Source organism: Molothrus aeneus, chromosome 3 (assembly GCF_037042795.1).
Source record: "Molothrus aeneus isolate 106 chromosome 3, BPBGC_Maene_1.0, whole genome shotgun sequence".
Lineage (NCBI taxonomy): Eukaryota > Metazoa > Chordata > Aves > Passeriformes > Icteridae > Molothrus > Molothrus aeneus.
The window spans coordinates 28,328,878-28,347,997 of NC_089648.1; the positions used below are offsets into that span (position 1 = coordinate 28,328,878).

General features: G+C 33.8%; 1 protein-coding gene across 1 annotated transcript in view; it reads left to right on the forward strand.

Moving 5' to 3' along the window:
* Positions 1 to 19,120, forward strand: part of KIF6 (kinesin family member 6) — a 154,018-nt gene that overhangs the window by 18,487 nt on the left and 116,411 nt on the right. Inside the window, exons 6-7 of the mRNA XM_066547877.1 lie at positions 6,521 to 6,650; positions 14,780 to 14,986. Of these exons, the coding sequence (XP_066403974.1) occupies positions 6,521 to 6,650; positions 14,780 to 14,986 (337 nt within the window). The remainder of the gene's footprint in view (positions 1 to 6,520; positions 6,651 to 14,779; positions 14,987 to 19,120) is intronic.

Below are 19,120 nucleotides of genomic sequence, written 5' to 3' on the forward strand. Positions count from 1 at the left end.
GCAAGGTAGTAAACAAAGGTTTGTAGATCATGAATGCTCCAGCTGGTGATGTTCAAGATTTCCAATTTATAGGAAATCCAAGTCCTAGTCTCCAAGTCTGAAGTAATAATTTATAGTCTGTGTTATTTTTAAATAGCTGAGCAAACACTAAATAGGTGTGAATAAGTGAGTTGTTTACTGGATTCACAAGTACCCTGAAATGATGCTGGGTGCCATGGATTTTATCATTCAACATGATAGTAACAGACATTTGTAAATAGCAATAAAATCACTGCTGATACAAGAGCAGGAAACATGCTGAAATTTTTCAGTGGGACAATAAAAATCAATAGAATTTTATTTTGAAATAACTAATTATGTTATTCACATGTTATTAAATTTTATTTATTAAAAATAAATAAAATTTATCTTTTTCTATTTATTAAAAAAAATCTTGCAGTACAATATTTTGTGTTTAAATGGAGCTTTGTTTTTTCATGCAGTATGGGGTATCTAGGATATGTATGTACAAAATAGTTTTCAAGATTGCTCTTTATGAAAGAAGCTAGTCTAGAGATTAGGAAAGCAGCAGACAAATGCAAAGTGTGGGACTGGGCTGTGAATTGGTCTAATTGTTTCAGTTTCTTTACCTGAAAAATGGAAGTAGAACTTATTGCTTTATGACACATCAGTGCTATGAAGGCTGTGTGTCATTACAGTGTCTTTCATGATGAAGTTTAGGATTCTAATCTAATTTATCTGCTTCCTGTGGCATTCAGACCAAAATTTTAGTCAGAGGCTAGTTTGCATAGTATAATTTAGTGCTGTGTCCATTTTTGCATGGACACAGAATAGTAAATAGTATTTTTACTTATTAGATTTAATGCTATCAAGTTATTCAAGTTTATTAGATTAATAATTTCATTTATTAGGTAATTTGAAATATTTTATCTGAACTCATTCAATTTAACATTTTATAAGAATTTTAATAATATAACTGCAATTTTGAAACAGATATTTGGGGTCGCATGCTCTGGAAAATGTCATAGTTTTAAAACTAGGTACTGAATATGTATGCATATACAGATTCCTGCACAGAACTATGAAGAAATTGAATTTAATATTGACAGTCTAATTCTGTTTGTAGCTGTAGAGAATTCCATGTTTCTACAAGGACATTGATTGTTTTCAACACATAAAGGTATGAAATAATTGCTGTAAAACAAAGCTGGTAGAAGACTATTTAAATACTTACTGCCGCCTTATGTTTTGCAGGAGGGTTCAAATTAGGAATACTTTTCTAAAGCTCTTAGTTTGCTGTGCATTTATGAATGAGCCTTTTCTCTCCAACAGGTTCTTGGTTCTAGTGTATATGTGACCAAATGTTACTGAATTTCACTTTAATTATGACCTATCAGAAAAGTTCTTCCTAATGTGTTCTTATTTATCCAGAAGTAAGGAATTTTTTGACATCATGTATAGCACAAATGTAAAAACTGAAGTTATAGAACCATTAGTCAAGAATGACTAGATTAATTCATAGGTAAGCAGTAAGTTACTGCTTTACCTCTCTGATGGCATATGAGGGCTAACTACAATTAGTGCTGTTTTGCCTTAGAATAATAATCTAAGCTGCAGTAATTGAGGAGGTACTTGTCAGGGAGCTCAGACAACCATTACTCCACAGTGATGTGGCCAGGGGAAAATAGAATCTAAATTTCAAGTCATCAAAAGGGATTCCCCATTTTTGTGTGAAGATTCTTTAAAGTCCTCTTTGAGAGGGAAGTGTTTAATTTTTAGTATGATGCAGTCTTACTTTAAGGAAACCACACTTTAAGCTCAGAGCCAATTAACTTCAAACATCAGCAATGATGTCTATATCAATATATTTTAGTAGCATGCAGAACTGTTATGTTCCATGGGGTCAGTGTGAAATAATTTCCCTTTGAAACAAAACCTGTTACTGCACATTGGTGAATTACCTCTAATGAGTTTGTACTCTTCTGTTTCTCTACTGCCCTCCAAGGGCTTTAAGAGTAATCAAAGTGCTGACATGGAAAGCTAAAACAACTACTAAAATAACTCCTGCCTTCCTTAACAAAGAAGGATAAAAATAAAATAAGGCTAAAGGAATAATCTTAAACATATAGGAAACATATTTTATTCAGTCTGATTTTTGATGCAAATAAACCTAATTTTCTCCTCTAGTCTCAACAGTGTTAATGTCAGCCCCTTTTAATGGCTGTACCAATTCTGTAATTTGGAAACTGACCACCAACCATAAACCTACAAGAATATATTTCCAGTGTTCTGAGAATTATCACTATTTTAATACTTCTAAGGCTAATAATATTACTAATTCACTTTTATATATGAAATAAATTCTTTCAAAATTAAGAGTGCTCATTGTGTTACTACTGAATAGCAAAGGTTAAGAGAATACAAAGTTTTGTGAGGCTAGACTTTAATAAGGAGACAGCTAAAAACTGTTTTGAATAATTTCTTTGAATACTGATTTTTTTTAAAATTACAGTTCAAACAAATTACACTTAAAATGCATCCAATAACTTCAGCATACAAGATATATTGGCTATTCACATCCATGTTTTATGTTGATTTGTTTCCTGAAAAAGAGTATAAAGTTCAGTGAAGCTTTTTTAAGGTAACTTTTCTACAAACATTTGAGCAAATGTCGAAATTTATTTAACAAATTTTTTTTGTGAGTGACATTATTTAAGTTGCCTACAAATTCTAACAGATTTTGTATGTTTTGTTCTTACATGAATCACTGATCTCATTGGTTCAGTTTTGATTCCTTGTTCTACATGGTTGGGTGGGGTGAGAGAGTGCCCAGCTTTTTCCAGATGTCAGTGAGAAAGGTTTAGCAACAAATGGCTTGATAGGGTAACTGCTTTGGTAAGACAGAATAAGAGGAGGAAGATAGGAGGCAAATCTTGCAAATCCCATCACATGCTGGGTGCCCTGCATCCATGCAGCGTTGGACAGAGCCTGAATGATTTCCCCATGGCACACTGCACAAGAGCAGTACAGATCCCGGCCATGCAGAGAAGGTCTCCCTTTTGCTCTTTTGAGCCTTTGTATGATTTTCTTACAAGAAAACAGCTTCATTCTTAGAAGGTGTTCTCCTGAGAACTCAGTGAATTTATTTGGTAGCCAAGGGATCTGTGCAGCACAACTTGGGCCTGAATGCCCCACTGCATGCGCAGCACCTCGCAGGCTGTGCCTGCTCAGGTTCACTGTTACATGAATCATTAACCCCTAAATATCTAAGTCTCCAGTCATGTCCATAACATCCAGAACAGCCAAACTGTGTTTTTGTTGTCTCAAAACAGAATTCATTGGAGACAGTGGGAAGGATTCCCTATCACAATATGATGTGTCAAGCAAGCAGTCTGCCTGAGCCCTTACTCATCTCACAGTTCTGCCATGTCTCATAAGGGAGATTATGCTCTAAATCTCTAGTTGGATGGTGTCCTGGTTCAGGGCAAATTTGGGAGAGAACCCCCAAAGGGGTTCCTCTAGAAAGCAGATTCAATCACCCTCTCCCCCCAACTGGTTTGGGAAAAATACCTCCTTGGAGAAAAGTGGAAAAAACTGTTTATTGAACAATAAAACCTAAAGAATATTAAGCAATAAAACCTCTTGCTGCTCCAAAAGAGATGAGAAACTCAGGAAGTCCCCTCCATGGGCTGTAGCTCAACTCATTCAGTCTCTTCTTATCAGTCCATCCAGTGCTGGAAAGGCCGTGGCCCAGGCCTGGCCTGGTGGCCCACAGGTGAGAGCTGCCAGTGCTCTTCTGGGTGTTCGGTCCAGAGCAGGTTTAAACAGGTCCAAAGAAAAGGAAAAAAAAAGTTCAGGGAACTTCTTTGCCTCAGCTAGCTAAAAGTAATAAAAGCCAAGGAGAGCTCTGTCTTGTTGTCTATCCATCTGCAGAAAAAACAGTCCAGGAGGAGGAATGTGGAGGAGTGAGTGCAGTTTTCTGAAAACAAAACTCCACACTTCTTCACTCCCCACTTCACTCTTGAAACAAGTCTTAAAGTTGCAGAACTTATTATTCAGCATAAGCAGAACATATGACTGGGGATAAAAGCAACATATAGTCAGCCCAGGAAAGGTAGAAAATCAAATCTGTGTGCTGTTGTGGTGGTGGTAGCTGAATAACTTTGTGACCTTGCCTCTTGAATAAGCATTGACTTTGTCCTCTGTTGTGGTGTTCGGGTATTCATGTGGTATTCATGATCTTTTGAAAGATTATCTTTTTGGGATGATACATAAGATGATTATCCTGACAATTCTTTCCTAAAAACTAAAGTCCTTTGCCGTTATAAGAAACATTACCTATTTGTATCCATTAATTTATTCTGTTCTTCTGAACAGAATACAAGATGCATACTTGTTGCTTTTCTCTTTTAACTTGATCCTAAATTTAATTGTGGCCATATAGTATCCTCACAATGACATAGTATCACTGTATCCTGCTCATGTATATTGGCATAGGACTTGTGTATCTTCATATGCTGTTTGTTTGCATCACTATGATCAATTCTTAAATGTTCATAGATTTTTTTAAGATTATTTTATATTTCTTCAATTCTAAGCCCTAGAGAAAGATATAATAATAGGAAGCTTGACTTTTTAAATGGTCATTCATTTTCCAAAATATATTAAGGGGATTTTTTATTATTATTTTTAGTACACAAATTAATGAGAGAGTATTAACTAATCAAAGGAAGCTTAAAGTCAATATTTGTTAGTAACAAGAATTTAATAAATGAAAGCATTCAGTGTGCAAGGCTCTCCTGCATTGGTGGGAGCTGAGTTGATGCAGGAAAGGGCAAAAGTTAATAAGAGTATACTGCAATCAGAATTGCTCTGGGCTTTAGTGTGTGATGCACATGCAGATGCAGACAGAATACAATCTGACATTGTCAAAAGTTTGATATGCAAGGCCAGACTTATGCTTTGGGGTTTATGTTTTGAATGGGGAAGCTGAATTTTGTGAATAAATGAGAAATGTCTTACACCACCACACAAAAATAAGGCTAACGGTAGGAGGCAATCATACTTGGAAGAGCAATTGTTATGATTACCAAAGAAGATTTGTGCGTATTTTACGTGCAATTTTTCTTGAAAAGAGTGAGTGCATTGCAATGTGTTTAAATTATTTCTCTATATTCATCTGAATGTTTTGACCATCAGACTATGAACCACTACCACAATGTCTAAGAGCAATACTATGGAATGCTGCTTTGATGCTTGATTTCATTCTCAGTTTGAGGTGGGGTGGGGGGAAAGGAAAGTAAAGCAGAACAAAACCCAATCTCTCTGGTTTTGAAGCAACTTGGAGTAATTAACCTGCAAGAACTACCTACTGATAAAAACTCAAGCCCCATACTCCCTCTTGTGGTTTATCTTGAAGAACATGAAAAATATTTATATACATATATGTATACATATAGGTGTATATGTATAGAGAGAAAATATTATCTATACTTAGACAGAAAATAAAGTTTTAGTTTAAATAAAAACAACTCTCAACTTTTAAAAATGCTCTAATTTGTTTTAAATTGTATCAGAACATGTAATTCACTCTGAAAGACATGTTATTTATCTTCAGATTTAGAGTACTTCTGTTTTAACAGATTCTTCTGCAAGTTTTCCAAATCCAGTGAGGCAACTACTTGGCCTGCATGTTGGGTACTATAGAATGTCCCAGCTGAGGAGACACTAATGTCTTCTCAGTAATGGCACTAGTTTGACTCTCATTAACCTTTTCAAAAGAAAACGAAATCTTATGTTGAAGGACTATTCAAAGAAGTGAAAAGGATTTTCAGTAATATTTAGCAGCTCTTTAGGAGCTTTTGCCATATCCTTTTGCCATATCCATGCATCCAATTCCTTTCTGGCAGCTTCACTCTTATAAATATGTAACTAAGAACATTTCTAACAGGGGGAATAAATAAAATCATTGTTAGCTTGCTTTTAATTTAAGGAGGGGATAATTTACAGTTGTAGTTACTACCATTTAAGAAAAATGAAAAAGAAATAGTCTTGACAAATTTTTCTAAAGTTATTAGAAACATGTTGACTACAGATGTGTTGATTCTGAAGTATTCCATTTATATTTTTATGTCAAAATAATGGTATGCTTTATGTATCATCTGTACTTGGTAATAGCAAACAAACCCTTACATGTTATTTGTTTGTGATGAATCATCTAATCTCTTACTCTTGAAATCTTAATATCTCAATAAACAAAAATACCAAAGCTTTCTCTAAAATGTACAGTTTTCTTATATTCCTTTTCTATGTGAAGTTTCATAATAAAGGAATAAAAAGGAGATGACAGTAAAAAAAGAAATCAACATTTCCTTTAATGTGTATCATTTATTTTTCATGTTCTTTCATTATGATTTGACTTGGGTTTTAGATTTCACCTTTAGATGTGATCAAAATTAAAGTATGAAACAAAATTGCATTAAAACTCTAGTTTTCACTGCTGTTTTTATTTTGCATGTAGAAAAGTGACAATAATGGAAGACTCCGATCAAAACATTCATCTGAAAAACTTGTCTCTTCAGCAAGCAACCAATGAAGAGGAAGCCTTAAACCTACTCTTCTTGGGGGACACCAACAGAATGATTGCTGAGGTGAGATTTGCTGCTCCAATCTTCTTAACACTACCAAAATTAAAATGGTCAAAAACATCTCTCCTCCTCTCTCAAATACAATGTATATTTTAGAAGTCCTTCAACATAAATTATTATTCTCTTTTTGAGTGTATTTCCACAGTGAAATTAAATAAGCATTTCTCTGATGATAGTGTTCTATAGTGGATCTTATTGGTGGCTCTTGAAGTCATAACTCACTGAAATTCAAAGTAGAATACAGAAATTCTTGTAAACTATAGACTTTTGAATTTGGCATGTATCAACATACACAGACATGTAAAGATAAGAAAATATGTCCTTGCAAAGCATTGTCAAACATTCCCAGTGAAATTTTTCCCTGGAAGCGTTCAACACCAGTTTGGATGGGGCCCTGAGCAACTTGTTCTAGTGGAAGGTGTCCCTGCTCATGGGGTGCAAGGGGACTGGGAGGTTGGAACAAGATGATCTTTAAGGTCCCTTCCAACTCAAACCATTCTATGACTAAGCATTCAATTGCCCTTGAAGTACTTAATATAAGTCCCCTCTTTTTTTCCTTCTTAGTGCATAATAAACACGTGGTGTTTTATGGAAAAACACAAAACAAACAACCTCCCAAACTAAACAAATAAACAAAACCCAACAAGAACCCAGATGGTAGTTCAAAGGAAATTCAAAATAAATATGTACCAATATTCAAGCACAAGGCTGTTTTTACTGATTCTGAAAAATTCCAATTAAATGTTTCCGTATCTGTAAGGTTCTTTTTTCCCTTCATGCTTGGATATGGAATGTAAATATAAAAAGTGTATTGCATAATATGAGCACTGGCAATGTGTCTTTATTTCAATAGAGTTGATTCTCCTTTGGAACTTTTTGGGTTTTCCTCCTCTGTATTTCCAAAAGGATATATCATAAATCATTGGCAAGAAAGATACTTAGAGTATATAAATAGTCAGATAGTTCTGTGCTCCTGCTGGATGACCACATACACCTGGACACAAGGGAAGAAGCGTTTTATTACAAAACATAAATAGGTAACACAAATACTTGTTCTTTCTCAAGGATGACTGTTTCAACAGTTATATTTTGAGAGGTAGGAATATGTTTAGGCGAGAGATAATCAACATAAGGGCTTCTCATAAACCTGAGCATTTAGGCAAGGAACTGCTTTATGATATTGAATTAGAAAAATTGGTACTGTGTGGAGGAGAGGAACTTGACAAAGTGTAATAGAAGACAAAAGGGTTAATTTAGAGATCTAAGAAGGAGGACTTATGACATTAAACATAACTTCTTTGGAGAACCATATTTTTAGATCTTGAGTCATTATAATACTTTCTGACCTCTGAAGATTAGAACCCTATTAAGTAAACTTTAAAGAAAAAGAAGCAAGATTAATGAACCTAAATAGAAAATAAGTAAAATAAATGCTTAATTCATCTTTTTTAATGATGAGTTTGGGCTGTGAGAAAACTCAGATGACTGTCATGGATCGCATATGAGATGTGTAGCCTCTAAAATTGCAATCTAGTGCTTTAACCCTGAATAACCCTTCTTTGAAGAGTTGACTGTTTTGAAAATAAGAATGATAATTTAATTTCTGCATTAGCTATGATAATGCAGTCTAACTTATGATTTGAGGGGTGTGTTTTTCCCTCATCACTGATTGTGCTAAAAAAATGTCATCACAATATTAAAAGCATTTTGCAGGCAAAATTTGTTCATTCATTCAATTTCAGAACCTAAGAAAATGTTTATAACTGAATGCTTCTTTCCTGCATGTAACTATATAGCCCAAGAGAAGGGAAAAAAAAGGAAACTAATCTACTTTGCTAAGGATTGCTTTTCTAGGTCCTTTGTTCTAGTTTTGATGTGTACTACAAGTTGTGTAGGTGGTAAGATGAGAGACATTTGTGCAGAGACGATTCATAATATAAAAATCCAAATAGGAATTTTTTTTGCCAGGGAGAAATAGGCAGAGATCAAAACTGAAAAAAAACAGTCTTTTGTTGGCGGCTCTACTGAATGTAAGGACTAGATTTTTGTTTGCTTTCTGATAAAACAGTTTCTTGATATATTTGAATACATAAGAATCTGCAGCAACAGGTTATACAATCTGAACTGTTTTCTTATATTTTCTATCTGTTAAGACAACTTTATGATTTCAGTACCTGACATGCATGCTGAAGATTTAAAAATCAAGTTTGTAGTATAAACAACTGGTAGCAGCAACATCTAAAAAACCTCCTGTGTGGAAATAAATGATTGGCCATTAAAGAGTGTTCTCAAACCATTTTATCTTGGTATACTATTAATACATCTTCAACTGAAGTGGTCTTTTCTAAGTTCTTGTGATGGGAATCCCATATAACCTCTGCCTTTTGAAATAACATGCCTTAACCTCTGTGATTTTGAGAATTCTTAGTGGTTTTTAGTATTTCTCTAAAAGCAATAGACTAAGGTAGCCTCCCAAGGATGTGCAGCAATTTCAAAACAGGAAAATCCTTTTCTGAATTTAGTACATCTGAGGACTGCAGTTACATATACAGTTAGAATTTATTTTTTCCTTTAATGAAAAGGTACTTTGCTTTAATGAAGAAGGAAATGTTTCAGTGCATGGTTTTATACCTGCAGCACTCAATTTTTTTAAAATTTGGCACACAGTGTATAAGACACAGTATTTGTTCCATCATTTAAAATGTTTGAAGTACAATTGGGTCAATCAGTAAACTTTTGGCAATGTTTAAATATATTTATTTCAAGAAATAATGAAACTTTAAGGTTTAAGGTTAGTTGTGAGGCCCGACTCGTGATCTTTGAATTGAACTCATTCTATTTGTATTTATTGTACATTAATGTTCTCTTGAATAGATTTAGAAACCCAGTGGTAGTGTTTGACTGCATGTTTTATTGGATGAGATAGAAAAAATAGGATTTCAGTATGTGAGCATATGAGATTAAACACCACTTTTGACAAAAATGCCTGCTATTTGGGTTAGTGCTGCAGTCTAGAAGAAATTACAACTTTCTGCTTTCCTAGGTTCCTCTTTGGTGTCAGTTATTAACTTCTTTGCACTCCAACAAATCTGTAATATTGTATTATGAGCACCAAATACCATTGTTATTTCAGCACAGGTGCTTTCATTTCCATGTGTGGTAAAAAAATTACTGGTCATACATAGTACTTTGAATAGTCCTTATGCTATAGTTAAAATGCTTTGGGATTTATATGGATAAAAGGCACTATATAACATAAGATTAACAATGTCTTCACCAGGGAATATTAATTACTTTAAAAGTTACCTAAGTTTAAAAGTTAACATGGTCTAACTGTGAAACTGTACTTGTAGTAAATATGAAAATAAAGTATTGCTATCAGGAAATGATTGCACCTATTCTGATCCTGATATTTTCATAGAAAAATTTTTCAATTTCAAACTATGATAAGTGTACCTAAGTAAAACCGAAGAGCCCCTTTACCTGTAACTCATTACTTAGAAAGGAAACTAAAGACATACTGAGGTCTCTCTCATCTACCAGATATAAAGACAGGCACCTCCTATTCCTCAATTTGTATGCTCTTCCTTATAGCATAGTTCTATTGGAACTGGAGCTTATATTCATTAGACAGAGATATCCATCTGAACTGTGAAATGACTGTAGTTGTCAGAACATCTTTCTACAGATATCCCTCTGATTGTAGCACAAAATTGGAGAAAATTGATTTGATATCAATCTTGAATGCTATCAGTACGTTCTCTTTTTTCCCCTTGCTCTTCTTTGAAAAGTTCAGAAGCAAAAAAATCCTTAAGAAGAAAAAGAAGTATTCCTTAAAAGAAAATTTTGTATGTTTTTACTGAGACATTCTCTCAAAAAACTGTGAACACTGAGAATTGACATCTCTTTATGCATTGGCAAATCACTAATTCACTCATACAGGAAAATCAGGTTCTTCTGCTGTCTAAATATTTTGATTCAAGGAAGAAAAGATTTCACTGCAATGGTGTAAGTTGCCAAGTGGAGATGGTCTGCAATACGGGCTTAACAACTGCATTTATCACCTGCAAAATTGTTTTCTCCCAGTGGTCCTGCTCTCTTTCATGTATTATCTCAATCAGTGCTTTGGCAGCCATGCTTAACACATTATTCTTCCAGATAGTAGCAGCTTCTGTTAGTCTAGTGGTGATTTTCAAACAGCTTTTCATATGTCTTTGTCCTGTTTAAGAAGCTTTCTCTTTCTTAGATCCTCAATTCTTAAGAGTGCTGTTTAGACCTGTAGCATCCATTTCTGGCTATTTTTAGTGCAAACATGCAAACATTTATAACAACAGCTGCAACAAATAAAGGATTTGGGAAATACATAAATTCCTATATAAGGAAGAACTCCTGCAGTGTTTTTCTGACTTAAGATGGGTAAGAATTAGATTAAGATGGACAGCTTAGGTTCCAGCAAGTTTTTGGATAGTTCTTGACCTGGCATTCCTTGACAGAAATATCCAACTCAGAAGTTTCTTCCACTATGACTGTGATGTAGATTCTCATTTGAGTAGGAGCCATCTTCTTGGAACCATTGTTTAAATAGATGTAGCAGTTAAAGTCACAAAGCAATACAATTTATTTAATTTCAGCACAGGTATATTTTCATCCTGGAAAAAACAAGATTTGCTTGTATGGCTTGAAATACACCTTGTATGTGTTTTCCATGATCAAATGAAGTGTTGATGCTTTACCAAGTCAATGTTACTGAATTTGTCCTTTGCCATGCTACAAATGGGCAGCAATAGATGACCTGGCATTAAGTCCTTTGTAGTGTTCACGTGATATCACAAAGCATCTGAAGTCTGCTTATGTGGTTTATGATGTAACAGAATTCCTGGAAAAAATTATTCTTTGTAAGTAACTGCTGCTCATCAGTTGTTCTATATATAACTCTCACAATAGCAACCATCTGCTGAGAACCAGGCCACTCCCCTCTTTCTCTTTTTTTTCCTTCATCACATCAAATTAGTGTTAGGATGATTTCATATACATATGGTTTGAATACTACTAACAAAGCCAAAATGAACTCTGAAAACCACCAAAGGAACATTTTAGTAGGCGCTGAGACACTGTCCAGAAAATGTTATTTTCTGTTTTCAAACTTTCTAAACAGATGAATGGTGATACTCAGAAGTTGTATATGTAAGATAATAACCAAATAGTAAAAGAAAAGGCTTGTTCTTGGACTAGAGATGCCAACATGTCCTCATTTCTCTTCTGTGCTGTGCATCTACTTGTGTGGTTAAAGTAGCTACGTGTAGGGGGATAATGAAATTAACATTTCATGGTCGCATCCTATTTAACAGTTTAAATTTTTATTGCTATATGCTTTCTGCAAGAGTTCTAACAGAGCTTCCTGTATATGGGAACTCCAAAGAAGAGATAGAATCATACTGCAAAAATGAGTATTGGTGTCTTGATTAAGCCATGGTTCTACTCTGAAGAAGGACTTCACAAAAGTACCAGTTTGGGATTCTAGCCAATGACTTCCAAACCAGCTTCATTAATATTTTCCATTTACATGAGAAAAAAAAGCTGTGGAGAGAAAATCAATGGAGTTTCTAATGACTAGTTCAGCCAAATCTACTTGGAACACACAAAATAAAGTTGTGGCTAGTGTATCAGAATAGATAATAAAAACCTTGTAGAGCAAATATTGCCATGTGCTGTTTGGAACTCAAGAGTCCTGAAATTATGTTCTTTTAGGATTTGAACTTTTTTTTTTGCCTCTGTTGGCATTAAATGGGTGTGACTAAAAGCCCTTTTTGAAATAGATAAGGTTTTGCTGTAGTGTGAATCTCAAGTTTTTTTAACAATGCATATTCAGAAGTATGATGATTTCTTCAGCTTCTCTCATAGCAACGTTTACTTTGTGCTTCCACCTGTACTGATACTTGATCTGGCTTAGACTTGTCTGCAGTATAGTGTGACTGATACTACCTCTGTAGTGCAAAATGTCCCTAAATATCAGTTCTGTCGAGGAGAATGTCCTTAAATATTAATTCTGTTGTGGATTTTTAGCTGGAAAAAAAATATCCAGTCCTGCTTCACAGAGCTGCAAATAAAAAAGTCATAGGCATCCCAGTAAAATAAGTGAAGCTGGCTCTGATTATTCATGGACTCAGAATTGCTGAATGAAGTACATTTTCACAGCATATAACTTTTTCTTAGTCTAGCTGCATTTTAAGTAAGTTTGGGAGTGCTTTCTTGCTTGACACCTTTCCCTCAGCCTGTTTATTTTCATTCCAACACTACAACTCACTTCCTCTTCATTTGCCCAGCATCACCTCTGAGGACAGCATAGCATGTGACTGCAATCTGATGCTCATTTCACAGGATTATGAATTCTAAAATTCTTCATCTGTATGAACTAATGATCAAAATTCTTTTCCCTCTCCCTCTGTGCTTGCCTGTATTAGGTAAAGCAGCCCAAAAGAAAATACTGCTAAGGCTGGAATTTCCTTACAGAATTTCCACCAATGGTTACAAGTGTATGTTGTTTCTGCAAACTACCTACTTGTTCACATCCAGTATGCTGCCATTTTCAGGTATTCTGCACAGTTGTTTTCTATAGCTGTGAACTGTGCTGTGCCTGAATCAAGAAACTGATCTAGGTTAAATATCTATGGTTTGCTCTATTTTATTTTTTTCTTTTTTTTAAGATGGATCTGTTCCCAAAACCCATTTGGTTATGCTGGCACTACTAAGACTTTTTTAAAAAAAGGGAACTTGAAGTGGAGACAATTGAACCAAATGACCCATATTACTCCTGTTAAAGGACACTTCAGCTTGTAGTCTTTTTGTTAAGAGCTGTCCTTTCTGGATCTATAAGACAACATCTTCAGTACCTGCAATGGGCAGGCCATTTTAACATCTGCAGTGTTGCATGCTAAAGCAGATTATGTAAAAAAAAAAAAAGACAATATGTTTATATATCTGGTCTGAATCACAGGATAGGTCTACATAAAAAAATTACTGCAGAATGAATAAAGTAGAGACCAGAGATTAATGTAGACAGTATAACTGGGATGTTTCTCTTACTTTTTTCAGCAGCTATAAATAAATATAGATTTAGTTGCTGACTCAATAATATTGATTTATTATTTTACTACTCTGGTTTTTTGCAGGGTCAGCATTTATTTCTTGAGAACAATGTAGTCATACTTGTTATAGTTTATGAATAGAAATATTATCTGTATGCTAAACCTTTAATCTCCCTATATTATCTCAAGCTTTAGCTATTTATGAAATGAGGATTGTGTAAAGTAGTTTTACATTTAAGTTTCTAACAATACCTTGAAACAAGTAAACAAAAGGTGCTTTCAATGTTTAAAGGTATTTTATATGTTTTTTAATAAAAATGCAAATGTGATGGCATATGGTAATTAAAATCTAGAGTTAAATAACTGAGAGCTGTTTAAAACTTTTAGTTCTGCATTTCAAATATATTGAGAAAATCTCTGAAGTGATACTAAGACTGTACATTTCTAAAAATTGACCAAGACTTTCTGTGTTTTAAATTAAGGAAGTGTGGCTGTAGTTATTCCCAAAAAAATATATTTAAAGCCAAATATTTTATGAAAACTCTGTTATGCCACCCAAAAGTCTGATATTGATTTTGCCAAGCAGAATTTTTTCATAAAAGTAATAATTCAGAAGTATAAAGCCTTATAGGAAGTCCTAGTCCTTGTTACACTGGTAGCTACCTATCATTAAAAAAAAAAAAAATTATGTACCAATGGGGAAATTATTAAGTTCTCAGAAATTAGCATTCAGTAACTTTTCCTCCAGTCAAGCTGCCCTTTCTAGTATTCCTCGTGTAGTAAGGCCACTTGTTTTGCTGATGTTAGAGTACTTTGGACCAACCTTAATTGCTTACAGTAAAATTTGTCCAGATTAAAGTTATCCAAGTATTTTTCCAGAATACAAAAGTCAGGTAAATCCTTTTGGGTTCTTTTTGCATGTTCATTACGGGTCCAATAGCTAAAAAATAGGATAGATTATTTTGGTTCCCAGCTATAAAGAGCTATAAAGAGCTGAATTTATTTATCCACTGAACATTGAGAGTTCTTTTTTTCCTGTTATTGTAGACACCAATGAATCAAGCCTCAAGCCGGTCTCACTGCATTTTCACTATTCACATCACCAGCAAGGAACCCGGATCTGCAACTATCCGGCGCTCCAAGTTGCATTTAGTAGATCTTGCTGGATCAGAACGTATTGCAAAGACTGGAATTGGAGGCCACTTACTGACAGAAGCCAAATATATCAACCTGTCATTACATTATTTGGAGCAGGTAAAATTGAAAAAGAGTAAAACATTTCTCCCTTTACTAAATTTCTGTTTAACAATGTGCAGTGTTTTGGAAAACTTTATTACAAAATTTACTTAGGCTATTTATTGCAGGGGTTTTTTTAACATTGAATTGATGTGTCTTCCTTTAAAATAAAATATGTTAAGTTAGAGCAAACTTAACAATTAAGCAGTAGGATTATAGTTGGTATACAGGGTAGTATTTCCAAAATAGTTTGTTTTCTTTGAAATACTAAAGATATTTAAAAGATTTGAGCTATATTTCTCCTAAAAATGTTCTGCATAATCTTCTTCCCCTTCCACAGCTGGGATGAGGATGTATCACTGAAAAGAAAGTGTTTGGGCTTTATTTGGTTCAAGCATTGTAATATGGTAAATTATTGGGCTCTTCCCTCATGTGTTGTTGTTTTATTCCTCTACCAATTTAAATCTTAGCTTTTTGAGACAGGAGATATCATTGGTAATGTATTTATGCATTGACTACCATAACTGGATTTACACCAGTAGTATTTATGGATGTAGATAATAATAAGTAAATAAATAAAATTTTGTTATTGTTGTTATTATTATTGTTGTTTTAGTTATTATTAATCTCCACAAAGCTTTGTCAATCAGCAATTGTTACTAAAAATATTCACCCTCTTAATAAGGTATACTAAAATCCCTATTCTTCTTTCACTGTTGCTTTTTGGTTTTCCTCTTTGGAAAAGGCAAATATTGAGCAGATAGATTGCTCCTAACCAACCTTATTCATTAAAAAAAAAATACTTCAGACAGCAGCAGTGAAAGGAAACTTTGGAGATAAAGATTTCTAGTAAAAAGTTTTGGTTAATTATGGTGATTATTATTATTAATAATATGTTTTACAATAATTATATTATTAAGTTAATTATTGAAATAATTATTTAAATACTATTTAAAAACAAATTAAGGCTTTAATATATATCTCTTTGACCTACCGTGATGTTTTATATGAGTGGATGTTTATGCTGCTTACCAAGTTAGAGTAAGAAACACTTGGCAATGAATGAAATCTCTTTTGTGAATGCTGTGCTATTAAGCAATCACTGATGATTTACAATTGTCCATTTCAGATCCCACACCTAGAAGAGAAATTAATTTCTTCCTAAAACTAAATATTTAATATTCCATACACAGTTACAGCATGCACTGTTCCTGTTGCTAGAAATTAATTATTTTGGGAATTCCAATGGACAATACAGTATTTTCTCCTAAGGCTTCTTTAAAAATTTTTATGTAGAAACATAGCAGGTCAGTGAGGCTGTCATTTAGGGGGACAATTAAGGAGAATATGGAGAGGAAAAAAGGCTTAACTCTAAAATTTAAATCTCTACTTTTTGAGTTACATTATAGTACATGTGTTATTTAGTAAAATATGCAGTTGAGGAGATCATCATTAAACCTGAAAATTTTGTGGGTGTGTATATGTGAAAATTCTTTAAAATAATGATTAGGAAATATAACTGTTCTACTTGCTGGGGAGAATATTTTTCAGTTTTGTGTTAAGTGTTTTTCTGTTAACAAGAACAAATCTCTTGGATTTCATTTAATTTATAGTCAGAGATATTTCATCTGTCAAAAGAAGAAGCTTAGGGTACAGCAGGTGGCAGTCAGTCATTTACTATCACACTAGATTTTTTTCATGCCCCTCATTTGTTTAAATTTTACTTTGAAGAATAACGTCTGTATTTGAGTTGTTCTCAAGGGAAGTGATAAGGATCAGTGACTCTATAATGGATGTCTTCAGAATAATACAAATTTTACTCAGGATCCCTTCTTATTTATTGTATGATTTTTATGTATTTAGCTGGGAAAGATATTATTTTTTTCATGCAAATTTTAATTCCTATTTTAGAGAAATACTGTTGGAAATAGGCATGTTGTATTCTGTCTGGGATTGTGTATTAGTAGAAATGTTTTCTAATACTGAATAAAAGACCACCAAAGACAATAAAAATGTCTTTTTTCCCTCAAATAACTGGGAATATAACCATTCAATCCTGAACTTGCAGTGAATAATATATTAAAGTGCACAAATGCTTCAAAATTTTAATTTCTTATTAAAATTCTCAAGTCTTTAGCTATCTACTGATGGTCTAGTGTTGATTTTTGATTTATGCCATTTTGAAATACTTTTCACAGTAAAATAGTCATATTTAAATGATTTTTATCAAGATGACAATAAGAATACAGTTCTGTGTTACCACTCTTGATCTACTTGTTATATATTGGCAGCATGTTAAAAAAGTCTTCAAATAAATCCACTGTACTTTTACTCCAAGCAGCCTCTACATCTAGAGAAAAATGAAGATAGTTCTATGTAGCTGATCTGAAATGATAGCAGGAATTTGGAAGTACTTATTACTATATCTGGGTAGCTTTTTTTGTCTGAGAGATGTAGTAGCGCATTCTGGAATTACAACTGCCATGTAACTGTGCATATGTAGATATTCCCTTAAGATAGAAATATAGAAGATCCTGGACCAGATTTAGAGTTGCAAATTAAGTTGTACTGCCACGTGATTTGACACTATAATGGAGTTATTTTCTTATTTCCCAAAAAAAAAAAAACCCAGGTTACAGTGTTCTCATTGCTTTAATGAATGTGTTCGTTAAATGTCTTTTAACACATGTTCCTTTTACAGAATGTTGAAAGATTTTTATCCATTAATGGATGGTTGCTGCCCAAATTTACCAAAGGGTTTTTTTTTTATAGTTTGTTTATTTGTTTGTTCGGGTTTTTTTGTTTTGTTGGTTGGTTGGTTTTTTTTCTGCAAAGACCACAGTTTAAGCTTCTAAACTCTACCAGAAATGGGAAGTAGGATGGGAAGCAAAAAGAAGACCTCTGAAGCAGGAATATGGCTTCAGAGCATGTGATACACTAAACAGCAAGATAGAGGTGTACCTGACAGCTGTTTCTGCAAGTGATGCATGCCAAAATGCCCATCTCTTGAGGATTCTCTGAGAACAGAATGGCATGAGAAACTGGTGCAAATCTGTTCCTTGTACAAAAGAGGTAGACGGAAACAGGGACTCTTGGGCACACTTCAGATCGTGTCATATTCTCTTGCGAGTCTTGCACTTTCTGTTGTGCTAACAGTGTTTCTACATGTGTCAGTGGAGTTATTTGTGAGTGATTATCCCTGCTCTGTTTCATATAGGATTCAATTTTACAAAAAGTGGCAAGAGTTCTGACGGCAACTAGGGCTTGAGGTGGTTCGTTTGACCCACTCAAAATGAAGCTTTCTGCTTTAGTGACATTATTAAGCTTAAAATTACAGCTATTAAGAAAACCCTTTTTATATCTAAAGGATAATAACACCTTCTTAAATGAGACAATTTTCTGATTTTCGCATTTGGTGCCTCTTAGAGAATCCAGGTTCAGCTTCTATACAGGTGATCTTTGTAACTTTGTCAAAGTATTCAGAGTCTCCTCTTTCTATTCCAGATTACTTGATTGGATTGTAAAGATCTATGTAGTGATTAAGATAAAGTTTTACTAATGGGACTTTAGACTAAAATAATTTGTGTTATGAGACTGTCATGTGACAGTGCAGTAGGTTCTGCATCATGATAGCTGGTCACAGCTTTCCAGCATTAGTGTGGGAGGGTTCAGATTCTAACTGGGCTGCAGACTTCCTACATGGACTTCAGAAAAAATGAACTTCCCTGTAACAATGTTCGCATTTTTAATGGAAATAACATACCTTCTCTCTGGCTCTTTTCTCATCTTGTCTATTCCATTTATGGTCTCTGTGTGGCAGAGGCTGAGAATGTGCTTATTAATGTATGTGCTAGACTACTATGAGATTTCTATGCAATATTATAAACAAACAAAACTTTAACATATTTCTATATAACAAGTTGTAACATATGAGATTTGAAAACCTTGATCCAGGAATGGGTTTCCGGATTCCTTTACAAGACAGTAATTTTCTTATTATGCATTTGTGTTTCTCAAGACTGCCAGTGTAAGATTTATAGTTTTAACTTTTAACTTTGCGAAGACCATTTAGAGAAACTAATGCCACAAAAAAGTCACTACTAAATTTTCTAAAATAGCAATTTTTTTTAATGTAGCATAAACAAAATATAC